This window comes from Neophocaena asiaeorientalis, unplaced genomic scaffold (assembly GCF_003031525.2).
Source record: "Neophocaena asiaeorientalis asiaeorientalis breed wild unplaced genomic scaffold, Neophocaena_asiaeorientalis_V1.1 scaffold264, whole genome shotgun sequence".
Taxonomy (NCBI): domain Eukaryota; kingdom Metazoa; phylum Chordata; class Mammalia; order Artiodactyla; family Phocoenidae; genus Neophocaena; species Neophocaena asiaeorientalis.
The window spans coordinates 3,278,564-3,303,017 of NW_020185332.1; the positions used below are offsets into that span (position 1 = coordinate 3,278,564).

General features: G+C 38.7%; 1 protein-coding gene across 2 annotated transcripts in view; it reads right to left on the reverse strand.

The window, feature by feature from the left end:
- Positions 1–465: 465 nt before the first annotated feature.
- Positions 466–24,454, reverse strand: part of USP3 (ubiquitin specific peptidase 3) — a 206,842-nt gene continuing 182,853 nt past the window's right edge. For both annotated transcript variants that reach the window (XM_024735155.1, XM_024735154.1), the window contains 4 exons: positions 4,238–4,356; positions 2,925–3,038; positions 2,699–2,766; positions 466–1,372 (listed from right to left, as the gene is read on the reverse strand). In XM_024735155.1, the coding sequence (XP_024590923.1) occupies positions 1,207–1,372; positions 2,699–2,766; positions 2,925–3,038; positions 4,238–4,356 (467 nt within the window). In that variant the 3' untranslated portion in view covers positions 466–1,206. The remainder of the gene's footprint in view (positions 1,373–2,698; positions 2,767–2,924; positions 3,039–4,237; positions 4,357–24,454) is intronic.

The following is a 24,454-nucleotide window of genomic DNA, read 5'->3' on the forward strand; positions in this document are numbered from 1 at the left end:
GATCTTCCCGGACCGGGGCACGAACCCGTGTCCCCTGCATCGGCAGGCGGACTCCCAACCACTGGGCGACCAGGGAAGCCCTTTTCTTGAAAATTTTAAAACAGACTACTAACCTCGAGAATAGAAACTCTACTTATTCAAAGTGAAAATATTTTCAATTGCTCTGCTATGAGGATAGGCCAATGAGAATTGTTAAAATGTAAACTAGTAAAGACTTTAGTTTCCTTCTGTGGAAGCAGACCCCACAGTATTACCCGACGTTTAGGTGATGGTCAGAATCAACTCTGGAGGGTAGCATCTCAACCTCAGGTGACCAAGTAAGAAGTAAGACCACAGTGGACATGCAGTTAATCCCGGTGCTACAACTAACAGGGAATTAGGTGCTGACTCTAAAAGGCGAACAGAAGCTATGGTTTCATGGCAATGGATAAATAACACCTGGATAACACGTAGCCGAGTCATGGAATTTTTTAAACACTTAAGTGTATTTGGCCTTACTGGGAGTTTTCAGTACCCCTATGTCCATGAAAATACCCCAAAACCAAAAAATAAAAAAAAAAAAGGTAATTCTTGAATTTGCAATATAGTTACAACTGAACCAACAAATTTAGTTAGTGCTGATAAACAGCAGCTCTGAGAGATACGAAGAGCAGCAGTTACCTGGTCTACTTAATGATGCCCTTTCAGTTATCTTTTACAAGCAAAGAGAATGATTACTGAGCAGTCACTGAAATCTCGTGGGCCACAAATTACGTGCACACATGATCCCTGATTTTGAGCCAACCTGATCTCCATTACAGCTGTGAGAAGGCAGCAGGTGGTTACGTTGCTCTTCACGGTCAGGAACGTATCTTCCTTTCAGCATGTGAGAGTAACAATGCATTGATGTAAATGTGCCTCAAAGTGAGAACTGAACATTAATATAAAAAAGTCAAATAGAACTAGGTTCTTGAAACTACATATAAAAACTGAATTATTACAACTAAAGCAGCAAATCAAAATATCTGCTGAGGTTTTCTGGTAGAACTAAAAAAAAAAATTAGTTGGTGCCCATGTTCAATAAGTCACTACCATTGACAAAATAAAACTAAACCCAAAATAGGAAACTGAAAAGTGCATAATGAAATTAAATCTTGGATCAAGTATTTATGGAAAATTGGAAATGTTTGTCCGGTGTAGTTGACGAATAATGATTTGGAGGAGGTATTAAAGTTTATCCGACCCAGCTTTGGCCTGGCGTTCCACATAGAAAAGGATGTAGGCCTTGGCCTTCACGACGGTGTCTTCATCAGTCAGTGTTACAGTACTGTCATTGAAATGGAACCAGCGGCCTTCGTGAGTTGCATATGCTGTGTAATGTCCAGAACCAACCCTGTAAGGAAAGGTCAGATGATCAAAGAAAAAGACTACAGAAATCACAAAAGTATCTATGCAGCCATATAAATTATCAGGTAGACAATAAATTTTAATAAGTACTGTAATTAGAGAATAAATCCTAGAGGCTTGTAGTTTAAGATAGTTGCTTGGGCTCACGTGTTTATCTTCTCAAAACTCATTGAAATGACAAGGAGTATATTGACACTGGAAAACAGGGAAGAGTGCCATGGACTGACCAGAAATTGAGGATTTTTTAGGACACACAAAGCAGTGTTTACATGGTACTGGATTAACAGAGAGACCAAACAGTGAAGAAGCTCTCAACCTAACAAGCAGAGGTCAAAGCCTATGGAAACATGGAAAACTGAGGACCAGGAAGTCTTAGAGGAAACCTGAGCATAAGACAGAAATCTGCCTCCAGGGAAGCACTTTCCCTCCTACTTTGGCCATCAAAGGCTTTTCTCTCTCAGCATGACCCACCCACTCACACATGGAGCCCCAGAGTCAGTCCTCCTGGGTAGGAGAAAGCCTGTAGATAGAATAGAGACCTTCATAAACTGCTAGAAAACTGCTAGAAAAAACCCTTTCCATGAGCTGAAGACATCAGACTTAAAGAGTGCCCCTGTCAACTACCAAAGAGAAATGCATCTGATGTAATTTCTCAAGTCCAAAGAAAAAAACAAACAAATGAGAATCAGACACGTAGTGGACTTGTCACTTTTAACTATGAATGGTGAAGTCAGTGGAGCAATGTCTACAAAGTTCAGAGGGAAAAGGATTTTCAACATGGGTTGCGGTTTGCCAAGTCTGAAGGTAAAACTGCCATTCTCAAGTGGACCAGAAATAAGGTATATACCCCAATACAGACCTTCAGGGGGAAAAAGTAATCGAAAATGTCATTTAACAAAATAAGAAATGCACCTTTAAAGGAGATGACATGAAAAAAAAAAAAAAAGTAGATGACATGAAGTAAAGTTATTCTAAATAATCCCCCATTTCCCCCCATTTAAATATCAACTGGCCAAGGAAATCAACAGCTTTGGAGCAAAAACTACTCAGGATTTTGTGAACAATAGACTGGTTCCGAATGCTGGGCTCAAATGAAACCTTCTCCATTTTGGTTTCATGTGCCTTCTCTTCATGCTTTGCAACGTCCTCAGGAATATTCTTTCCCACCAAGACTGAAGGAAAGTTCTACTTCATCCACTTTAATGAATCTGAATCTAGTATAGGGAGTCTGGGGCGAGTTATCGGGAGTGGTACAAAATTGTGGGTCTTCACTCTGTATTCCCAGCCCTGAGAAGCCTGCTGGCATACTCACCCGGAACCATGGTGCACCACCACAGCAGCAAGGTCATAGAGGCAGTTCTCCGGGCCACTGTTCTCAGGCTACAGAACAAGGGAGAAGGTATCCCAGGACTGAGTTAGGAGCAGTGGTCAATGACATCGGCATCTCCCTACCTCAGTGACCTCTACCCTCTCTTTGGGAAGACTTAATTTTACCGAAGAGCCATTTTTTACCAGGCTAACAAAGGTAATTACCTTACCTCTAGTAAGTAGCATTTCATGTCTAGGCCTCTCAGGGGAAATTCTACATATGTATCAACTTTGTTTCTTAAATAGGCTGTCCAATGAAATCTTTTCAAATGTAAGCATAGCACCTGGATGAGAGATAAAGACAAAAATTATAAACAATTTATCTTTCAATCAAAATTAGCTACTTGGTACTAATGTCTCTGAAATAATATTTTAGGTGGCCTACCAGCTTTTCTTTGGATTCTTGATATTAGTTTCTTCCATGAATACCTTATTGTGGTACTGTGATTTATAACAGTATGTTTTTAGTCTTTGTCTCCTTTCCTGGCACAGAGCTTCTAAAAGCCTTGAAATTTTCTAAGTGAGGAGAGCCATGAAGGTGTCTTTTTATGTTAGTGAGGTATGGGCGCTTGTAGCCAAAAGAACCAAAAAATCAAGAGATGAGAGAGTTGGAGCTTTCAGTCCCACCCCCCCCCGACCCCCAAGAGGGGAGAGGGACTGGAGTTTGAATGATCAGCAGTGGCCAGTGATTTAATCAGTCAGCCTGTGTAATGAAGCCCAAAAGCACAGGGTTTGGAGAGCTTCTAGGCTGGGGAACCAGAGCTCTTCCACGTGCCACCATGCTGGGCCCCAAACTCCATGAGGACAGAAGCTCCTTTGTTCAGGACTTTGCCCTTTGTATCTCTTCATCTGGTTGTTGATTTGTATCCTTTAACATCCTTTGTCATAAATTGGTAATCTAGTGAGCAAACGGGTTTCCTGCGTTCTGTGAGCTGCTCTAGCAAATTAATAGAACCCAAGGAGGGGGTCATGGGAACCTCTGATTTATAACTAGTCGGTCACAAGGAGGGGTAACAATGTGGACTTGCGACTGGTGTCTGCAATCCAGGGAAAGGGTCACAGGAACCCTCAACCTGTAGTTCGTAGTTGAGAAGCATAACGCACAAAGTAACAACCTGGGCTTGTGATTGGTGTCTGATGGGGAGGGTGATCTTGTGGGACTGAGCCCTCACCCTGTGGAATCTGATTCTAACTCTGGGTAGATAGTGTTAGAATTGAGTTCAATTGTAGGACACCCATGGTGTCAGAGAAGAGCTTGTTAGTGGCGTGGTGGGGAAAAAAAAAACTCCACACATTGTAAATAGTGATTAGGACATATTTACTTACGAATTCTTAAAGGGTGTATTTAGTTTTACTGAAACCCTTAGAGACCAATGCAGAACAGATTATATAAGTATAAAGTTAGAAAAATAATTTGTCTTCCAGTCAATCATAAGCATTTTTTCCCTCAAAATTGCATTATAATTTGAAACTCAACACTTACCTTGGGTAGTTTCTGAATCCAAAACTTTTTAGTGGACTTTTGTTTCTTCTTGCACTTGTGGCACATATATAACTCTGTCTCATCAAGTTCTTCTAAGTCAGTAAAACTGCGAAGACAATCTAAAACCAAATTGATTTGGGCAGCATTAAAACAGGATGTCTTTAATAGAGGCAGTGTACTGTAGGAAGAAAAGACTATGAACTTCGAAGCTGAACAACTCAGGTTCAAATCTCAGCTTTATTAGCTATATGACCTTAGAAGAGTCAGCCTTTCTCAGTTGCAAAATGGAGACCAAAAAAAAAGTCGACATTGAAGGACTGTTGTGAGGAAGAGAAATAACATGTATAATGTGCCTGGCATCATGTCTAATAATCTGATGATCAATTCATGACGGATGGTATTACTGTAGTTGGGTTTACCATTATTAGTAAAAGAATTAATCTGGATAATTCTGATAAAAATGGTTCCCTAATGAAATCAAGGTTCAAAGAGCAATTTTCTCTCAGTATCTTACATAACAAAGGACAAAGCCCCAAGATCATAAAAATGTCAAGTTTACCTCAAACATTTTCAGTCATAACTTAATAAACATACATTACAGAAGGCTGCATTACTGACCTTCCTATTATATATCTCCAGTGAATCCTTTGCTTCAAACACTACTCAGAATCCCCTAGATAAACCACAGCTATATTTTTTTCTTTTAAAGATTTAACTGTGTAATCTGGGATTTGGTAAACTTTGGCCCCAAGCTAAATCCAGCCACCTGGTTTTGTAAATAAAGTTTGGAACCCACTCATTTATATACTCTGTGGCCACTTTTACACTACAACAGCAGAACTGAGTAGCTGTGACGTAGACCTTATTTGCTGTAAAGCCTAAAAACATTACCATCTGGCCCGTTATAGAAACAGTTTGCCAAAGCTTGGCAAAATTAGTAATATATTCAGAAGTCCATGTATCAATAAAATGTATGTATTGTTCTGTGAGGATAAATATATTATTTTTTTAGAGAAATATGAATGCCTATGTACTCACCACTCCAGTAAGGAAATGGACTCTAGTACTTGAGAAGCCAGAGTTTATGTGAATGGCATCCCCTAGAGTTGTTCAGGGGGCAGCCTACGTGGCAGCCCTGTTAAGAGCTTCCTGAGTGCCTCATCCCAGTCAACCCTCCCCCAACCCCAGAAGTAGTCATTATCCTGACCTCCGTTTAATCATTTCTTGGCTTGTCTTTATGTTCCATATATATGTATTTATGCATCTTTAAACAATATACTGTTTGGTTTGAGAAGTCGGGTTGCAAGCACAGACCTAGCGTATAAGGAAAGGCAACACTCGCTGTGCTCAGAGTCTTCAAGTCATAGTCAGCCTTGGCACTAGAGAGGGTGTGAGAAAGAGCCCGTTCAGGGGAGTTAGTGGGGCAAGGTCTAGCAGGGATTAGATGTGGGCCAGGTTCTACACAGGCCAGCATGCAGCCAGAGGCCCATGTACTCTTCTTTTTTTAAGCATACTTTATAAAGCATAACATATTATATTAGCTTCAGTTGTATAATATAATGATTCAGTATTTGTATATATTGTAAAATCACAATAAATCTGGTTACCTTTAGTCACCATATATGTTTCAAGTTTTTTTCTTCTGATGAGAACTTTTAAGATTTACCCTCTTAGTGACTTCCAAATATGCAATACAGTATAAACTACAGTTAGCATGCTATACATTACATCACTGTGACTTTATAAGTGCAAGTTTGTACCTTTTGACCCATTTTACCTACCCTCCACCCCGATTCTGGCACCCATCAATCTGTTCTCTTTATCTATGAGCTTGTTTTTTAGATTCCATACATAAGTGAGATCATATGGTATTTGTCTTTCTCTGTCTGACTTATTTCACTTAGCACAATGCCCTCAAGATACATCCATGTTGTCCCAAATGGCAAGATTTCATTCTTTTTCTTTTTTTTTTCTTTTTGGCTCCGTTCGGTCTTCATTGCTGCACGCGGGCTTTTCTCTAGTTGTGGCGAGCGGGGGCTACTCTTCGTTGTGGTGCGCGGGTTTCTCGTTGTGGCAGCTTCTCTTGTGGAGCATGGGCTCTAGGCACGCAGGCTTCAGTAGTTGCAGCACGTGGGCTCAGTAGTTGTGGCTCTCAGGCTCTAGAGCACAGGCTCAGTAGTTGTGGTACATGGGCTTAGCTGCTTCGCGGCATGTGGGAATCTTCCCAGACGAGGGATCAAACCCGTGTCCCCTATGTTGGCAGGCGGATTCATAACCACTGCACCACCAGGGACGTCCCAAGATTTCATTCTTTCTCAAGGCTGAATTATATTCCATTGTGCATGTGTGTGTGTGCGTGAGTGTGTGTGTGTGTGTGTGTGTACATTTTCTTTACCCATTCACCCATCAGTGGACACTTAGGTTGTTTCCATATCTCGGCTATTTGTAAATAATGCTGCAATGAACATGAGGGTGCATATATCTTTTGAAATTAGTGTTTTTGTTTTCTTTGGATAAATACCCAGAAGTGGAATTGCTGGATCAGATGGCAGTTCTATTTTTAATTTTTTGAGGAACCTCCATACTGTTTTCCATAGTGGCTGCACCAATTTACAACCCCCACTAACAGTGTATGAGGGTTCCCTTTTCTCTACATCCTCCTCAACACTTGTTATTTGTTGTCTTCTTGATGACAGCCATTCTTACAGGTGTGAGGTGGTATTTCATTGTGGGTTTGATTTTTATTTCCCTGATAATGATGTTGAGCATCTTTTCATATACCTGTTGGCCCTCTGTATGTCTTCTTTGGAAAAATGTCTATTCAGGTCTTCTGCCCATTCCTTCAGCTGACTTTCTAAAAATTTATTATTTATTTATTTTTGGCTGCATTGGGTCTTCGTTGCTGTGTGCAGGCTTTCTCTAGTTGCGGCGAGCAGGATCTACTCTTCATTGTGGTGAGTGGGCTTCTCATTGCGGTGTCTTCTCTTGTTGCAGTTGCAGAGCACAGGCTATAGGTGCACGGGCTTCAGTAGTTGTGGCACGTGGGCTCAGCAGTTGTGGCTCATGGGCTGTAGAGCGCAGGCTCCGTAGTTGTGGTGCATGGGGTTAGCTGCTTTGTGGCATGTGCGTCCTTCCCGGACCAGGGCTCAAACCCGTGTCCCCTGCATTGGCAGGTGGATTCTTAACCACTGCACCACCAGGGAAGCCCCCTTCAGCTGACTCCTGAACAATGCAGGTTTAAACTATGCAGGTCCACTCACACAGATATTTTCTAGTAGTAAATACTACAGTACTACATGGTCTGTGGTTGGTTGAATCCATGGATGCAGAAGAACTGTGGACATGAAGGGCTGACTATAAATTATACGTGGACTAACCCCCTCATTGCTCAAGGGTCGACTGCAATCAGATTGTTTTTTTCTGCTATTGAGTTGTGCAAGTGTTTTATACATTTTGGATATTAACCCCTTATCAGATATATGATGCAAATTCTGTAGGTTGCTTTTTCATTTTGTTGATGATTTCCTTTGCTGTGCAGAAGCTTTTTAGTTTAATGTAGTCCCACTTGTTTTTGTTGCCTTTGCTTATGGAGTCAGATCCAGAAAATCATCACCAAGACTGAGGTCAAGGAACTTACTGTGTATGTTTTCTTCTAGGGGTTTTAGGGTTTCAGGTCTTACATTCAATTCTTTAATCCATTTTGAGTTAATTTCTGTGTAAGATAGTGGTCCAGTTTCATTCTTTTACAAATGGCTGTCTGGTTTTCCAAACACCATCTATTGAAGAGACGGTCCTTTCCCCATTGCATATTCTTGGCTCCTTTGTCATAAATTAACTGACCATGTATGCATGGTTTATTTCTGGTTCTCTATTCTGTTCCATTGATCTATGTGTCTGTGTTTGTGCCAATACCGTACTGTTTTGATGACTTTGTAGTATAGTTTGAAATCAGGAAGCATAATACCTCCAGCTTTGTTCTTTTTTTCTCTGGATTGCTTTGGCTATTCGGGGTCATTTGTGATTCCATACAAATTTTAGAATTATTTGTTCTAGTTCTGTGAATAATGACATTGGTATTTTCGTAGGAATTGTACTGAATCTGTAGATTGTCTTGGGTATTATGGTCACTTTAACCATTGATTCTTCCAATCTGTGAGCACAGTATATCTATATCTTTCCCTCTGTTCGTGTCACCTTCAATTTCTTTTATCACTGTCTTGTAGTTTTCCAAGTACACGTCTTTTATTTTAATTAATTTTTATTGGAGTATGGTTGCTTTACAATGTTGTGTTAGCCTCCACTGCACAACAAAATGAATCAGCCATACACATGCAGATATCCCCTCCCTTTTGGACTTCCCTCCCATTTAGGTTACCACAGTGCATTAGGTAGAGTTCCCTGTGCTATACAGTATGTCTATTTTATAGATAATATCAATGATGTATATGCAAGTATACGTCTTTTACATCCTTGGCTGGATTTATTTCTAAGTATTTTAGTCTTTTTGATGTGGTTGTAAATGGTACTGTTTTCTTAATTTCTCTTTCTGAGAGCTCATTGTTAACATATAGAAATGCAACAGGTTTTTGTACGTTGATTCTGTATACTGCAACTTTACTGAATTTGTTTAATTCTAACAGTTTTTTGGTGAAGTCTTTGGCATTTTCTATATATAATATGTCATCTGCAAATAGTGACAGTTTCACATCTTCCTTTCTAATTTGAATGCCCTTCTTTTTCTTGCCTAACTGCTCTGGCTAGGTCTTCCAATACTATGTTGAATAAAAGTGACATAAGTGGGCATTCTTGTCTTGTTCCTGATATTAGAAGAAAAGATTTCAGCTTTTCACCATTGAGTATGATGTTAGCTGTGGACCTGACATATATGGCCTTTATTATGTTGAGGTGTATTCCCTCTATGCCCACTTTGAGAGTTTTTAGCATAAATGGATGTTGAATTTTCTCAAATCTTTTTCTGCATGTATAGACATGATCATATGATTTTTATCCTTCATTTTTGTAAATGTGGTATAACACATTGATCCACTTTGCAGATGCTGAACCACTGTTGTATCCCTGAAATAAATCCTACTTGATCATTGGTATATGATCCTTTTAATATATTGTTGAGTTGGGTGTGCTAATATTTTTTTGAGGTTTTCTGTGTTTATGTTCATCGGTGATACTGGCCTGTAACTTTCTTTTTTTGTGGTGTCCTTGTCTGACTTTGGTATCAGGTAATGCTGGCCTTATGAGTTTGGAAGTGTTCCCTCCTCTTCTGTTTATTGGAAGAGTTTGAGAAGGATTGTATTCTTCTTTGAATGTTTGGTTGCATTCACCAGTGAAGCTGTCTGGTCCTGGACTACTGTTTGTTGGGAGGCTTTGATTCCTGGTTCAACTTCCTTACTAGTAATCAGTCTGTTCACATCTCCTGTTTCTTCATGATTCAGTCTTGGTAGGTTGTATGTTTCTAGGAATTTATCCATTTCTTCTATATTGTCCAATTTGTTGGCATGTAATTGTTCCTAGTGGTTTCTTATGATCCTTTGTATATCTGTGGTTATCAGTTGTAATGTCTCCTCTTTCATTTCTGATTTTATCTATTTGAGTCCTTTTTTTAAATAGTTTTTAATACGTGTTTTTACTTATTTATTTGGCCATGCCACGTGGCATGTGGGATCTTAGTTCCCCAACCAGGGATTGAACCATGCCCCCTGCAGTGGAAGCACAAAATCCCAACCACTGGACTGCCAGGGAATTCCCAGTCCTCTCTTTTTTATTTGGTAAATCATAGCAAAAGGTTTGGCAACTTAGTTTATCTTTTCAGAGAATCAGCTCTTAGATTTATTGATCTTTTCTGTTGTCTTTTTTGTCTCTAATTCATTTATTTCTGCTCTGATCTTTGTTATTTCCTTCCTTTTAGTAACTTTGGATATCATTTGTTATTTTTCTAGTTCCTTGAGCTGTAAAGTTAGGTTCTTTATTCGAGATTTTTCTTGAGGTAAGCATTTATTGCTGTGAACTTCCCTCTTACAACTGCCTTTGCTGTGTCGCATAAGTTTGGTATGTTTTATTTCCCTTTACATTTGTCTGAAGGTACTGTTTGATTTCTCTTTTGATTTCTTCTTTGACCTACTGGTTGTTCAGTAGCAAGTTGTTTTCATCTCCACGTTTGTCATTTTTCTAATTTTCTTCTTGTAGTTGACTTCTACTTTCATACCATCATGGCTGGGAAAGATGTTTGATATGATTTCAGTTTTCTTAAATTTATGAAGACTTGTTTTGGGAATTCCCTAGTGGTCCAGTGGTTAGGACTCCATGCTTTCACTGCCAAGGACCCAGATTCAATCTCTGGTCTGGGAACTAAAATCCCATGAGCCATACAGTATGACCAAAAAAAAGAGACTTGTTTTGTGGCCTTACATATGATCTACCTGGGGAATATTCCATGTGCACTTGAGAAGAATGTGTATTCTGTTGCTTTTGTATGGAATGTTGTGTATATGTCTGTTAAGTCTGTCTGATCTAATGTGTCATTTAAGGCCAGTGTTTCCTTATGGATTTTCTGTCTGGATGATCTATGCATTGATGTAATTAGGGCATTAAAGTCCCCACTATTTATTGTATTGCTGTCTATTTCTCACTTTAAGTTGGTTAATATTTGCTTTATATAGTTAGGTGCTCCTATACTGGGTGCCTAAATATTTACAAACGTTCCATCCTCTTGTTGTATTGACCCCTTTATCATTATATAATGCCCATCTTTGTGCCTTATTACAGTCTTTGTTTTAAAATCCATTTTGTCTGACATACCTATCCTAGGTTTGTTTTGGTTTCCATTTGCATGGAATATATTTTTCCATCCCTCTACTTTCACTCTGTGTGTCCTTATATCTGTAGTGAGTCTCTTGTAGGCAGCATATAGATGGGTCTTATTTTTTTAACCCATTCAGCTGCTCTGTCTCTTGATTAGAGAATTTAGTCCATTTAAAGTAATTATTGATAGGTATGTACCTACTGCCATTTTGTTAATTGTTTTCTGGCTGTTTTGTAGTTCCTCTCTGTTCCTTTCTTCTCTTGCTCTCTTCCTTTGTGGTTTGATGACTTTCTTTAGTGGTATGCTTAAATTCCTTTCTCATTATCTTTTGTGTATTTACTGTAGGTTTTTACTTTGTGGTTACCATGAGGCTTACATAATATATTTTAGACTTAAAACTTATAACAGTCTATTTTAAGTTGATAACAAGTTCAAACGCATTCTAAAGCTCCATTTCCTCCTGCCCACATTTATGGTTTTGATATCACATCTTTTTTTAACATCTTTATTAGAGTATAATTAATGTCACATCTTTTTATCTTGTGTATCTCTTAACTAATTATTGTATATTTTACTACTTCTGTCTTTTAACCTTCATACTAGCTTTCTAACTGATTAATCCACTACCTTTACTATATATATTTACCTTTCATGGTAAAATTTATACTTTATGTTTTTGTTACTAATTAGTGCCATTTATTTTCAGCTCAAAGAAGTCTCTCTAACACTTCTTGTAAGGTCAGTTTAGTGGTGATGAACTCCTTTGGCTTTTGCCTGTCTGGAAAACTATCTCTTCTTCAATTCTGAATGATAAATTTGCCAGGTAGAATATTCCTGTTGGAAATTCTTTTCTTTCAGCACTTTGAATATATTGTGCTACTCCCTTCTGGCCTGCAAAGTTTCTGCTGAAAGATTAAGATTCTCTCCTTGTTTTTCACTTTTGACACTTTAATTATGTGTCCTGATGGGGGTTTTCTATCTCTTTGTTGAAGTTCTCACTGTTGTTCTCCTGAGATGGTAAGCATCTTTATGACCATTATTTTGAACTCCTTATCAGGTAAATTACTTATCTCTGTTTAATTAAGGTTTTTTTCTGAGGTTTCATCTTGTTCTTTCATTTGGAACATAGTCCTCTGTTTCTTCATTTTGCTCGACTCTATGCATTAGATACCACAGCCACCTCTCCCAGTCTTGAAGGAGTGGACTTTGTGTAGGAGATGAACCATATTGCTCAACCATGCCCTAGCTCTTGGTTGTCTCTCAAAGCTGGTGTCGTCCCTCCCACCAGAGTCAAAAAATTGGGGTCCAGACGAGGGTATAAACTCCTTTGTGGGAGATACCAGTGAGCTGTGGCAAGGCAGAGGGCGAGTGCAAAGATGACCTCCCTGGCCTGTGTTGCCTGAGAGTACCTCTATAAGCCCCTAGGTGTGTGCCAAACCAGAAGCCTGCCTCTCAGGCCAAAGCTCCAGGATAAGTAAATTGGCCTCTTTTACAGGAAGACTTGGGGTTTTAGTCTGCTGTCTGTGCAGTGCCCTGGAGGTGGTAGCCTACCAAGCACTATCTTCAATGGTTAGAGTCCTGTGGGACCCAGGAACACAAGTACCTCCCCCGTGGCCTCCAGAGACAGGCAGTCAAGGGGCGTCCCATGGGCTGCAGTCACAAAAAATGGGGCACCAGACATGTCTAAGAGCTCCCCTTCAGGATATAATGGAACTGTGGAGCATGGCAGAAGGAGAGGACAGCACCCATCCTCCAGGTTCTCTGGAAAGGATTATAGTCAGCCCTTAGGTGTGTGTCTAATTAGAAGCCTACCCCTCAGGCTGCAGCTATGATGATAAGCATATAGGCCTCTTTAAGAGAAAGGCTGAGCTCCTAAGTCTGTTGCTTCTTGCTGTGCCTGGAGAGTGATAGCTGTTTAAGAGCTCTTTCTCCATTGGTTACAGTCCTCTGGGACCTATGAGCATAAGCCCTGCTGGCCACCACAGCCAGGTGACATAAAGATGTCCCCTGACAACAGCTACAAAAATCCGAGTGCCAGACAAGGGTATAAGCTCCTTTCTGGAAGATACTGGTGAGCTAGAGCAAGGCTTTAGCCTTGCTAGAACACAAAGGTTGCATCTGCTGGCCTCCACTCCCTGAGAGCAACTCTGTAGGCCCCTAGAACTGCGCCAGACCAGAAGCCTGCCCCTCAGGCCAAAGCTCCTGGACAAGCAAAGCCTCAGAAAGACTGGGTATGTCTGTCTGTTTCCTATGCAATGCTGTGGGGATGGCAGTCTGCCAAGAACTGTCTCTCCATTGTTATAGTCTCATGGGATGCAGGAATGAATGTAAGCCCCTCTGGCCTCCAGAACCAGGTGATAAAGGGGCATCCCCTGACGGGAGCTGCCAAAACTGGGGCACCGGATGCATGTGAAAGTTCCCTTCCAGGAGATGTTGGTGCTCTCAAGGATGGCAGAGGAGAGCCTGAAGATGGTGCCTGCTGTCTGGGGCAAAACAGAAAAGTAGTGTAAAGATGGCACCAACCCAAAGCAGAACACACACACACACACAAAACGCGGCACCTGCAGGTTTTACCAAGGCAAAGGGAGAGCATGAAGATGGCACCCACCAGCCTCCATCCCTGGAGTGTATCTCAGCTGGCCCCTGCCCCTCAGGCTGATGCTTTAAGGTCAGCAAATAAGCCTCACATAAAGTCTCGGTGCTTTTCAAAGGTCTGCTTCTGCATGGGCCCCTAAAGTGAGTGAGCACAAGCCCTTTAAGAGCCATTTCTAAGTCTCGTGGGTCTGGTGGATGCAAGCCCTGCTGGTTTTCAAAGCTGTTTTGAGGCCTCACTTCTCAAGTGCAGGTCTTAAAAGGTGGGGTGCCTAGTGAAGGGAGAAGCTCTGGGTTTTGAGTTCCCTCCCTATGTGGGTTGCTGCCCTGGGTGTGGGCTTATGGTGAGATTGTGTCTCAGCCTCTCCTACCCACTACAATGTGGTTCCCTTCTTACTTGCCCAATGTGCAGGAGTCGCCGTTAGTTTTTAGGGTTTTTTTCAGAGTAAATTGTTCCATACGTAGCTGTAGATTTGGTGTGTCCATGGAAGGAGTTAAGCTCAGAATCTTCCTGTGTCACTGTCTTGAGCTGGAATCCCCATGCATTCTTTTTTTTCTTCTTCTTTTTTTAATTGAAGTATAGTCGATTTGCAATATTGTGTTAATTTCTGCTGTACAGCAAAGTGATTCAGTTATATGTATATATACATTCTTTTTACATTCTCTTCCATTATGGTTTATCATAGGATATTGAATATAGTTCTCTGTGCTGTACAGTAGGACCTTATTATTTATCCATTCTATATATAAAAGGTTACATCTGCTGACCCCAACCTCCCAATCCATCCCTCCCCCAACCCCCTCCCCCTTGGGGAGAACCCCAAGTCTGTTCTCTATGTCCGTGAGTCTGTTTCTGTTTTGCAGATAGGTTCATTTGTGTCATATTTTAGATTCCACATATAAGTGATATCTTATGGTATTTGTCATTCTCTTTCTGACTTCATTAAATATGATAGTCTCTAGTTGCATCCATGTTGCTGCAAATGGCATTCTTTTGTTCTTTTCTATGGCTGGGTACTATTCCATTGTGTATATGTACCACATCTTTCTTATCTATTCATCTGTCGATGGACATTTACGTTGTTTCCACATCTTGGCTATTGTGAGCGGTGCTGCCATAGGGGTGCATGTATCTTTTTGGATTAGAGTTTTGTATGGATATATGCTCAGGAGCGGGATTGCTAGGTCATATGGCAACTCTATTTTTAGTTTTTTAAGAAACCTTCATACTGTCCTCCATAGTGGCTGCACCAACTTACATTCCCCCCACCAGTGCGGGAGATTTCCCTTTTCTCCACACCCTCTCCACTATTTGTTATTTGTACAGTTTTTAGTGATGGCCATTCTGATGGGTGTGACGTGGTACCTCATTGTAGTTTTGATTTGCATTTCTCTAATAATTAGTGATGTTGAGCATCTTTTCATGTGCCTATTGGCCATTTGTATTTCTTCTGTGGAGAAATGTCTATTTAGGTCTTCTGCCCATTTTTCAATTGGGTTGTTTTTTTGTTGTTGAGTTGTATGTACTGTCTGTATATTTTGGAAATTAATCCCTTGTCGGTTGCATTGTTTGCAAATATTTTCTTCCATTATGTAGATTGTCTTTTTGTTTTGTTTATGGTTTATTTTGCTGTGCAAAAGCTTGTAAGTTTGATTAGGTCCCATTTGTTTATTTTTGTTTTTATTTCTATTGTCTTGGGAGACTGAACTAAAAGATCATTGGTATAATTCCCTGCAGGTGTTCTTGACTATACCTTTGCTCCCTGATCCCAATACCTGGAATGTACATCCCACAACTGCCTCTCCTCAACTCAACTTTTCACGTTTTGGTTTTTCTTTTTGAGCCTTTCCCAACCTTCAGGGGAAGTGACCCTTCCCTCTTAACCCTGTCCTAATAGATTTCGTTAATACTACATTGCCAACTTGCTATTTTATCTCAAGGATGGTTCCTCCTTTTATTTCCTGAAGCAAGTAACAAATATTAAACTTAGAGTGACGCTGCCCTTAGGGACCTCCGAAGTTACACATCTCTAGCTACAAGAGCACTGACTATACCACAGACTGGCTTGTACTATGAATCCCTTTAGATTGATCACTATGGTCTTGTAATCTCTGAAGCTGAAATTATAAGAACTTCCATAAGCAAGTATTTGTTGCATTGTGTGAAAAGCTGTAACCTTGCAGGGAAGGAGGGGGAGGTGGGGAATGGGATTATACATAGGAAGGAAAAATATAATTTTCCACATTTAAGAATCAGCATGTAAACACTCAAACTAGGAAAAGAAGGCAACTTTTTTAATATGATAAAGGTCATGTATGAAAAATTCAAAGCAACCATCATACTGAATGGTGAAAGATTGAAAGCTTTTCCCCTAAGATTAGGAACAAGACAAAGATGCCTTTGCCACTTCTATTCAACATAGTATTGGCAATTTTAGCCAGAGCAAATAGGCAAGAAAAAGAAAAGGCATTAAAACTGAAAGGAAAAAGTAAAATTATCTGTTTGCAGATAATACGATCTTTTATGTGGAAAACTCCTAAAAATAAAAAACCAAACTGCTAGAGCTAATATACCAATTTGGTAAAGTTACAGGATACAGAATCAACACCAAAAATCCATTGTTTTTGTACACTAACAATGAACAACCCCAAAATAAGACAATCTCATTTACAATAGCATTTTTAAAAGGAATAAGATACTCAGTAAAACATTTAACCAAGAAGACAAAAGATTTGTACTGAAAACTACAAAACACTGCTGAAAGAAATTTTATAAAGACCTAAATAAATGGAAAGACATCCCACATTTATGGATTGGAAGACTTGATATTGTTAACATGACAATACCACCGATAGAAGTACAAAGATTCAATGCAATTTCTGTAGAAGTCCCAGTGGCATTTTTTGCAGAAATAGAAAAGCCCATTCTAAAATTCATATGGAATCTCAAAGAATCCCAAATAGCCAAAACAATCCGAAAAAGCAGAACAAAGTTGCAGGACTCACACTTTTCTGATTTCAAAACTTACTACAAAGTCATAGTGTAGTACTGACATAAAGTTAGTTTTCAGGGTTCTTTCAGAGGAAATTGTTCCATACGTAGCTGTAGTAGTGACATAAAGTGAAAGAGAATAGAGAGTCCAGAAGTAAACCCTCAAATATATGGGCAATAGAATTTTGACAAGAGCAACAGGATCATTCAATGGGGAAATGACAGTCTTTTCAACAAATGGTGCTAGGGAAACTGGATATCCACATGCAAAAGAATGAAGTTAGACCCTTACCTAATACCATATACAAAAATTAATTCAAAACTCTTAGAAGAAAATATAAGGGAAAAGCTTCATGACTTTGGATTTGACAATGATTTCTTTGATATGATACCAAATGCAGGAGCAACAAAAGAAAAATTAGATAAACTGGACTTTGTCAAAATTAAAAACTTTTGTGTATCAAAGGACACTAACAACAGAGGGAAAAGACTAACCACAGAATGGGAGAAAAAAATTTGCAAATCATGTCTCCAGTAAGGGATTAATAGATAAAATATATTAAAAACTCCTACAACTCAACAACAACAAAAATAAACCACTTGATTCAAAAATAGGCAAAGGACTTAGACATTTCCCCAGAGAAGACATACAAATGGCCAAATAAGCACATCATTCAACATCATTAATGATTAGTAAAATGCAGTTTAAAACCACAATGAGATACCACTTCACACTCATTATGATGGCTATTATTTTAAAAAAACTGAAAAATAACAGGTATTAGCTAGAATATGGAGAAATTAGAATCCTCATGCATTGCTGGTGGGAATGTAAAACGCTGTAGCCACTGTGGAAAACAGTCTGGCAGTACCTCAAAAAGTTAAAGAATTACCACATGATCTAGCAATTCCACTCCTAGGTATACACTCTGAAGAATTGAAAGCAGGGACTCAAACAGATATTTGTACACTTAGGTTTGCAGCAACATTCTTCATAATAGCCAAAAGGTAAAAGCAACCCAAAGTTACATCAACAGATTAATGGATAAACAAAATGTGGTATATATGTACAATGGAATATTATTCAGTCTTAAAAAGGCAGGCAATTCTGATACATGCCATAGTATGGATGAACCTTGAAAACGTTATGCTAAATGAAATATGCCAGTCACAGAAGGATAACAGTATGATTCATTGAATGTAGAATAGAGGTGCCAGGGCTAGGGAAAGAGGAATGGGGAATTACTGTTCAATTGGTACATTTTCTGTTTTGGATGATTTCTAAAGTTCTAGAAATAGTGGCGATGGTTGCATAACATTGTGAGTTTACTGAATGCTGCTGAATTGTACACTTAAATTATTAACATGGTAAATTTTACATATATTTTACCAGCATAAACAAACTTTTTTTTTTTAATTAAGTGAAAATCAGTATCTGCCTGAAGCTTTCATAAACAAAGAGAGTAGGCAAGAATGTTGACTCTGAGGTGCTTGGTCACTCAGCTTCTCCGTCCCATTAACCAGGTGGTGGTATGATTTGCTAGCAAGACATCCATTCCCCAAGTCTCCCCAGCCACATAACACTGAGAAGCAGAAACAACTCGATGGTGGGGAAGCATCTTTTTCCTATATTTAACCTGCACTGAACCACTTTCCTGTGTATGGAAGCATGCAGTCATTCAGACGGGGTTACTAATGAGTTAGACTAAGGTGGCATTGTGAAAGTCTCTGTTGATAATTACTTAGACCCTCTAATTTCAGGAATATGATACCCTTACAAATGTTGAGACTATTGAAAGAATATATCAACATTTCACAGCGACTCGGCTGCATTTTTGAGACCAAAATGTAAAATGCCCAGAAGTACTGGAGTGCTCTCTGGTTTCTTCTCCCTGCTAAGACACGGGTGGGCGCCTCTGCGGCCGCCCTGCAGGTCTCCCTCCGTGGGGAGGCCCCGCCCACTTTCCACACACAGGCCTAGAGCCACAGCATCTGGCCTTGGCCCTGCATCATCCTGCTCCTTTTCTGAAAACAAAGCCCCTCCCTCTAGGAACCGTCCAGTCCTTTTCTTCGCCCCAACACAGTTTCACCTTCCTCCAGCATCTTTTTGCTTTCCAACATCGTCTTCCTTTGTATTTTTCTTCCTCCCTGACTTTTTGAGAGGCTTAAACTTACGGGGTGACCACCAAGTAAGCGGTCCCACAACTGACTTATGTACAACATAGTGCAGAGTTGCCTCCTTTTCATGTGAGGCCGTACATGATAAACCAAAATGGAACAGAAGCCATGAAAAGCCCATCAGACGCTTCACACGCAAGCAATACAAGCTGAGCCTAGTTTTTCCAACACTCAGTTTTAAAAACGGTGGCCCCAGCTGCCTCTCGGAGCCCTCTCTCTCTCTCTCTCTGTTCTCCCACCTCTCCCTGGCGCTGCCACAGGCAAAGGAAGCCCACACCTGGGGCTGTCCCCAGACAATGACAGGCCAGAAAACTGCCGTGCCAAGGGCAGCCTCTAGGGAGTAGTTTCAGTGAAGAAACGACATTATAAATCCTTGCTGGATTTGTAGAGAACTACCCCCACTGCCACAATCACCTCCCTAAGGGTTTAAAAAAGCTTCTTTAGTTCTCCTGAAAAGTTAAGGCCTATTTGTAATGGCTTCTATGGGTTAAAAAAATAACTCACACCAATTCTAAAGTTCCAACTGCTGCCTTTTTATAAAGCAGCTTTTAAAGGAGTTTTTAAGTTAAAATATCCTTAACCATGGCTTTTCTGGAAATAAGCTTAGAAGGGATGTTTCTTTTCCTCTTTGTGCTCTTTTGAATTGTCCCCAAATTCTACAGTAAACATGCAAAGAATTTTGCTTCTTTGTTTGAAACATATGCACACAAGCATTTCTTTCAAAGGAGGACTGCCTAGATACAGCATCTCCTTGACATTCACAGATTTGACAACTGCCATCTTAACTATCTGAAAAGTCTGAATGGCCCCGAAGTGCACTACAGTGTAATATTCTGCAGCAGCATGAACATGAATCTCACCTCAGAGCTCACATGTAGAAGTGAGCCACATGGCCGGTGACCAGTCTACTAGGCACCCATCACTCACACCTCAGCCAAGTTTTGTTGTTCTCTACTTACCTTCATTAAGGAGCTGAGAAAACAGCTTAACGTTTTCATCTGTACTTTACTGCATTTCATGAGGGAAAAATATATGTGTGTGTTTGTGTGTGTGTATATATATATATATATATATGCCATATATATGTGTATGTATGTGTGTGTGTGTGTGTGTGTATATATATATATATATGCCATATATATGTGTATGTATGTGTGTGTGTGTGTGTGTGTAGTGTGTGTGTGTGTATATATATATATATGTCATATATATGTGTGTGTATGTGTGTGTGTGTGTGTGTGTGTGTGTGTGTGTGTGTGTGTGTATGCATGCCAAGGTGGCTTCTAAGACTCCTAAGATTCTTGAAGGTTTCAGGGCATATATTTCATAAATGTCAGTCTAACGCATTACATCAACAGCATGCTATAGAGAGCAGGGAATAACACTGATTTGTTGAAGTTACTAGATCACTTTATACACTATATAAATTAAACAAAGCAGTAATTGGGAAGTATGCATAAATAATCCACATTTTGTTTTACTCCCCCAAAACGAATATGTAAAGGTATACATTAAGTTAAAAAACTCAAATATAAAAGAGATGAAAAATTGTCCAGGTTCCATTTCTTTCTGAGCCCCACTACCCACTAAGAGAGTCACTGTGAACAGGTATATACACTGCTCAAGAATTTTAATGCACGTATTTTTTAATATTATATAAATGGAAGAACTCATGGGATAATTCTCTACATATACTTCCATGGGTAGTGTTTGACTCTACAGTATTTTGTGGCTGGCTTTCTGGGGCCTAGCTGTTGATCAGTTTTATCTTTCTTAAATGTTACATAGCACAGTGTATTAAACCAATGCCCTACTGGTGGACATATATGTTATTTCTGATTTTTTGCAATAGCAATGTTTCCATGAATATGTTTTACATATGTTACTGTCCACATTCACAAATGAAATTACTATGTCTAAAAAAAAAGCCCATTAAAAATGGTGATCACTACCCTCCGAAAACAACTGTACCAATTCATACTCCTAACAGCAATATATGAGAGTGCCCACCTTACGGACCTTTCACTAACAATGTATATTATCTGTCTTTATCATCTTGACTAATTTTGCTTTACTTACACTTTCTCGAATATAAATGAGACTTAGTATTTTTCCAGATGTTAAATTGACCATGTGCATTTCTTTCTTATTCATGTATTTTGCCCAAGTACTTTTTTTCATATGTTACAAATATTAGTTTCAAGTTTATCATCTTTTCTACTTTGTTTATGGCATCTTTTACCATTATACAGTTAAATTTATGAATTTCTAGCCTTCATGATATACTTACAAAGCTCTCTCCTATAACACGATCAAAAAGATGTTTTACTATAATGCCCTTGTGGTTTTATTTTTCACACTAAATCTTGAAGTCTCAAATTAATCTGGCAAAACATGAGTTAGGAATGAAATTAATGATTCCCACATAAATTTTCATTTACAGTAATACAACCTATTGACTAATTTCTTATTTTCTCCACTAATTTCAAGTATCTCCTTTGCCATTTAGTAAATTCCCATATACATAGTACTTCCAGGACACTACCTATGTCATCTCTGTCCTGCTCCATTATTTTTGTTTTAAAACTTTTTTAATTCCTCTGAAGAATATCTGCTTACAGAAGAACTTCTGAACTAATTAGAATAAATGTAAGAAGTAATTTGGGGGAAAACTACATCTCTGTCATACTGGGTCTTCCCATCCAAGAATATGACATGGCTCTGTTAATTCTAGCTTTTTCTGTCCTTTTATAAAGTTTTATAATTTCTTCATCTAGGTCTTGCATATTTCTCAATAAATTTATCCTCAAGTACTTTTGAGTTTTTAATACAACTGTGAATAGGATCTTTTGCTATGTATAAGAAAGCAGTTGTCTTTTGCCTATTTTCTATTTGGCCATCTTACTAAGCTTTTTAGCTCCACATTAAGCATTTATTTATCAAATCAATATCTGTGTTTATTTTTTGTTAACTGAGGGCTAGGAAAGCAGGTCTTCTGCGTTCCAGAGATAGCTAAGGCTAAACATTCTTTCATAATTTCCAACTGATTCTCTTGAAATGTTCTAGGTATGTAATAATTTGGTCTTTCCTCTTCACTACTTATTCTTATTTCTTTTCCTTGTCTACTGCCTTGTCCCACAGCAGCAGTCCTCCTGGCTGATTCCTGACTGTAACGGAAAGGCATTAGTGCTTCACTATTAACTGTCATGATCACTGACAGCTTTTGATAGATAATCCTCAACAAGTTAAGAACATGTCTATTCCTATGATAATAGGGCTTTTTTTTTTCTTCTTTTAAATTTAATCAGTCATGAATTCACAATTTTATCAAAACCTATTTGGGCATTTTGATTTTTCTTCTCCCAATAAATTATACTTTCTAATATTAAATCAGTCTTGCATTACTGAAATAAATCCTACTTGATCTCTGTATATTACTGTTTTAGGACTACTGGATTCTATCTGCTAACATTTTATTTAAGATTCTTTAATTTATAGTATTAGTAAGATAAAGCTACATTTTTTTTCCTTTCGGATGGTATCTTTGTTAGGGTTTAGACACGGGGTTATTTTCGCCTCCCATACACCCTTTCAGTTAAATGATTTCAAATGACAGTGGTCTTTCTCGCCATCACCTTTCCTTTTTAAATGAAAACTAACCTTAACAATTACAGATCCAAAAAGCACATAAGTAATTCTAGCCAAGTAGATGTCTAAGCATGTAAAAGCAAGACTTATCAAGTAATCACACATCTCCATCCCCATTTAATAAACAAATGTGTATTACTCAACTAAAATTCATCACACTATGGACTGTCCAAGAAAAATGACTGCCCTTAATTGATATTAGTGGTAAACAAAAAGAGAATGAAGCGTTACCACACCCCATCGTATACTTTTTAAAGCTGACGTAAGCTATTTATTTGTTTATTTTTTACTGAAGTGTATTTGATTTACAATACTGTCTGGGTTTCAGGCGCACAGCAAAGTGATTCAGTTATACATATGCATATATCGATTTTTTCAGATTCCTTTCCCTTATAGGTTATTACAAAATATTGAATATAGTTCCCTGTGCTATACAGTAGGACCTTGTTGGTTATCTACTTTATATATAGTAGTGTGTATATGTTAATCCCAAACTCCTATTATAATTTATCCCTTGCCCCGCTTTCCCCTTTGGTAACCTTAAGTTTGTTTTCTATGTCTGTGGGCCTATTTCTGTTTGGTATATAAATTCATTAGTATCTTTTTTTTTAGATTCCACATATAAGCAATATATAGTATTGGTCTTTCTCTGTTGGCTTACTTCACTTAGCATGATAATCTCTAAGTCCATCCATGTTACTGCAAATGACATTATTTTATTTTTTATGGCTGAGTAATATTCTACTGTATATATGTACCACATCTTCTTTATCCCTTCCTCTGTTGATGGACATTTAGGTTGCTTCCATGTCCTGGCTATGGTAAATAGTGCTGCAGTGAACATTGGGGTGCATACATCTTTCAAATTATGGTTTTCTCCAGATATATGCCCAGGAGTGGGATTGCTGGTCATATGGTAGTTCTAGTTTTACTTTTTTAAGGAACCTCCATACTGTTGTTCATAATGGTTGTAACCAATTTACATTCCTACCAACAGTGCAAGAGGGTTCCCTTTTCTCCACACTCTCTCCAGCATTTATTGTTTGTAGACTTTTTGATGATGGCCATTCTGACTGGTGTGAGGTGATACCTCATTGTAGTTTTGACTTGCATTTCTCTAATAATTAGAGATGTAAGCATCTTTTCACGTGCTTTTTGGCCATCTGTCTTCTTTGGAGAAATGTCTGTTTAGATCAGCCCATTTGTTGATTGGGTTGTTTGGTGTTTTTGTTACTGAGCTGCATGAGCTGTTTGTATATTTTGAAGATTAATCACTTGTCAGTTGCTTCATTTGCAAATATTTTCTCCCATTGTGAGGGTTGTCTTTTTGTTTTCTTTATGGTTTCCTTTGCTGCACTGAAGGTGTTAAGTTTAATTAGGTCCCATTTGTTTATTTTTGTTTTCATTACTGTAGGAGGTGGATCCAAAAGGATTTTGTTGCCATTTATGTTAAAGAGTGTCCTGCCTATGTTTTCCTCTAAGAGTTTTACAGTATCCAGTCTTACATTTAGGTCTTTTACCCATTTTATTTTTGTGTATGGTGTTAGAGAATATTCTAGTTTCATTCTTTTATACATAGCTGTCCAGTTTTCCCAGCACCACTTATTGAAGAGACTGTCTTTTTTCCATTTCATAGATTAGTTGACCATAGGTGCATGGGTTTATCTCTGGACTTTCTATCCTGTTCCACTGATCTATATTTGTTTCGGGGCCAGTACCATACTGTTTTGATTACTGTAGCTTTGTAGTACAGTCTGAAGTCAGGGAGCATGATTCCTCCAGGTCCATTTTTCTTTCTCAGGACTGCTTTGGCTATTTGGGGTCATTTGTGATTCCATTAAAATTGTAAAATTTTTTGTTCTAGTTCTGTGAAAAAGGCCATTGGTAATTTAATAGAGATTGCATTGAATGTGTAGATTGCTTTGGGTAGTACAGTCATTTTGATAATACTGATTCTTCCAATCCCAGAATGTGGTATATCTTTCCATCT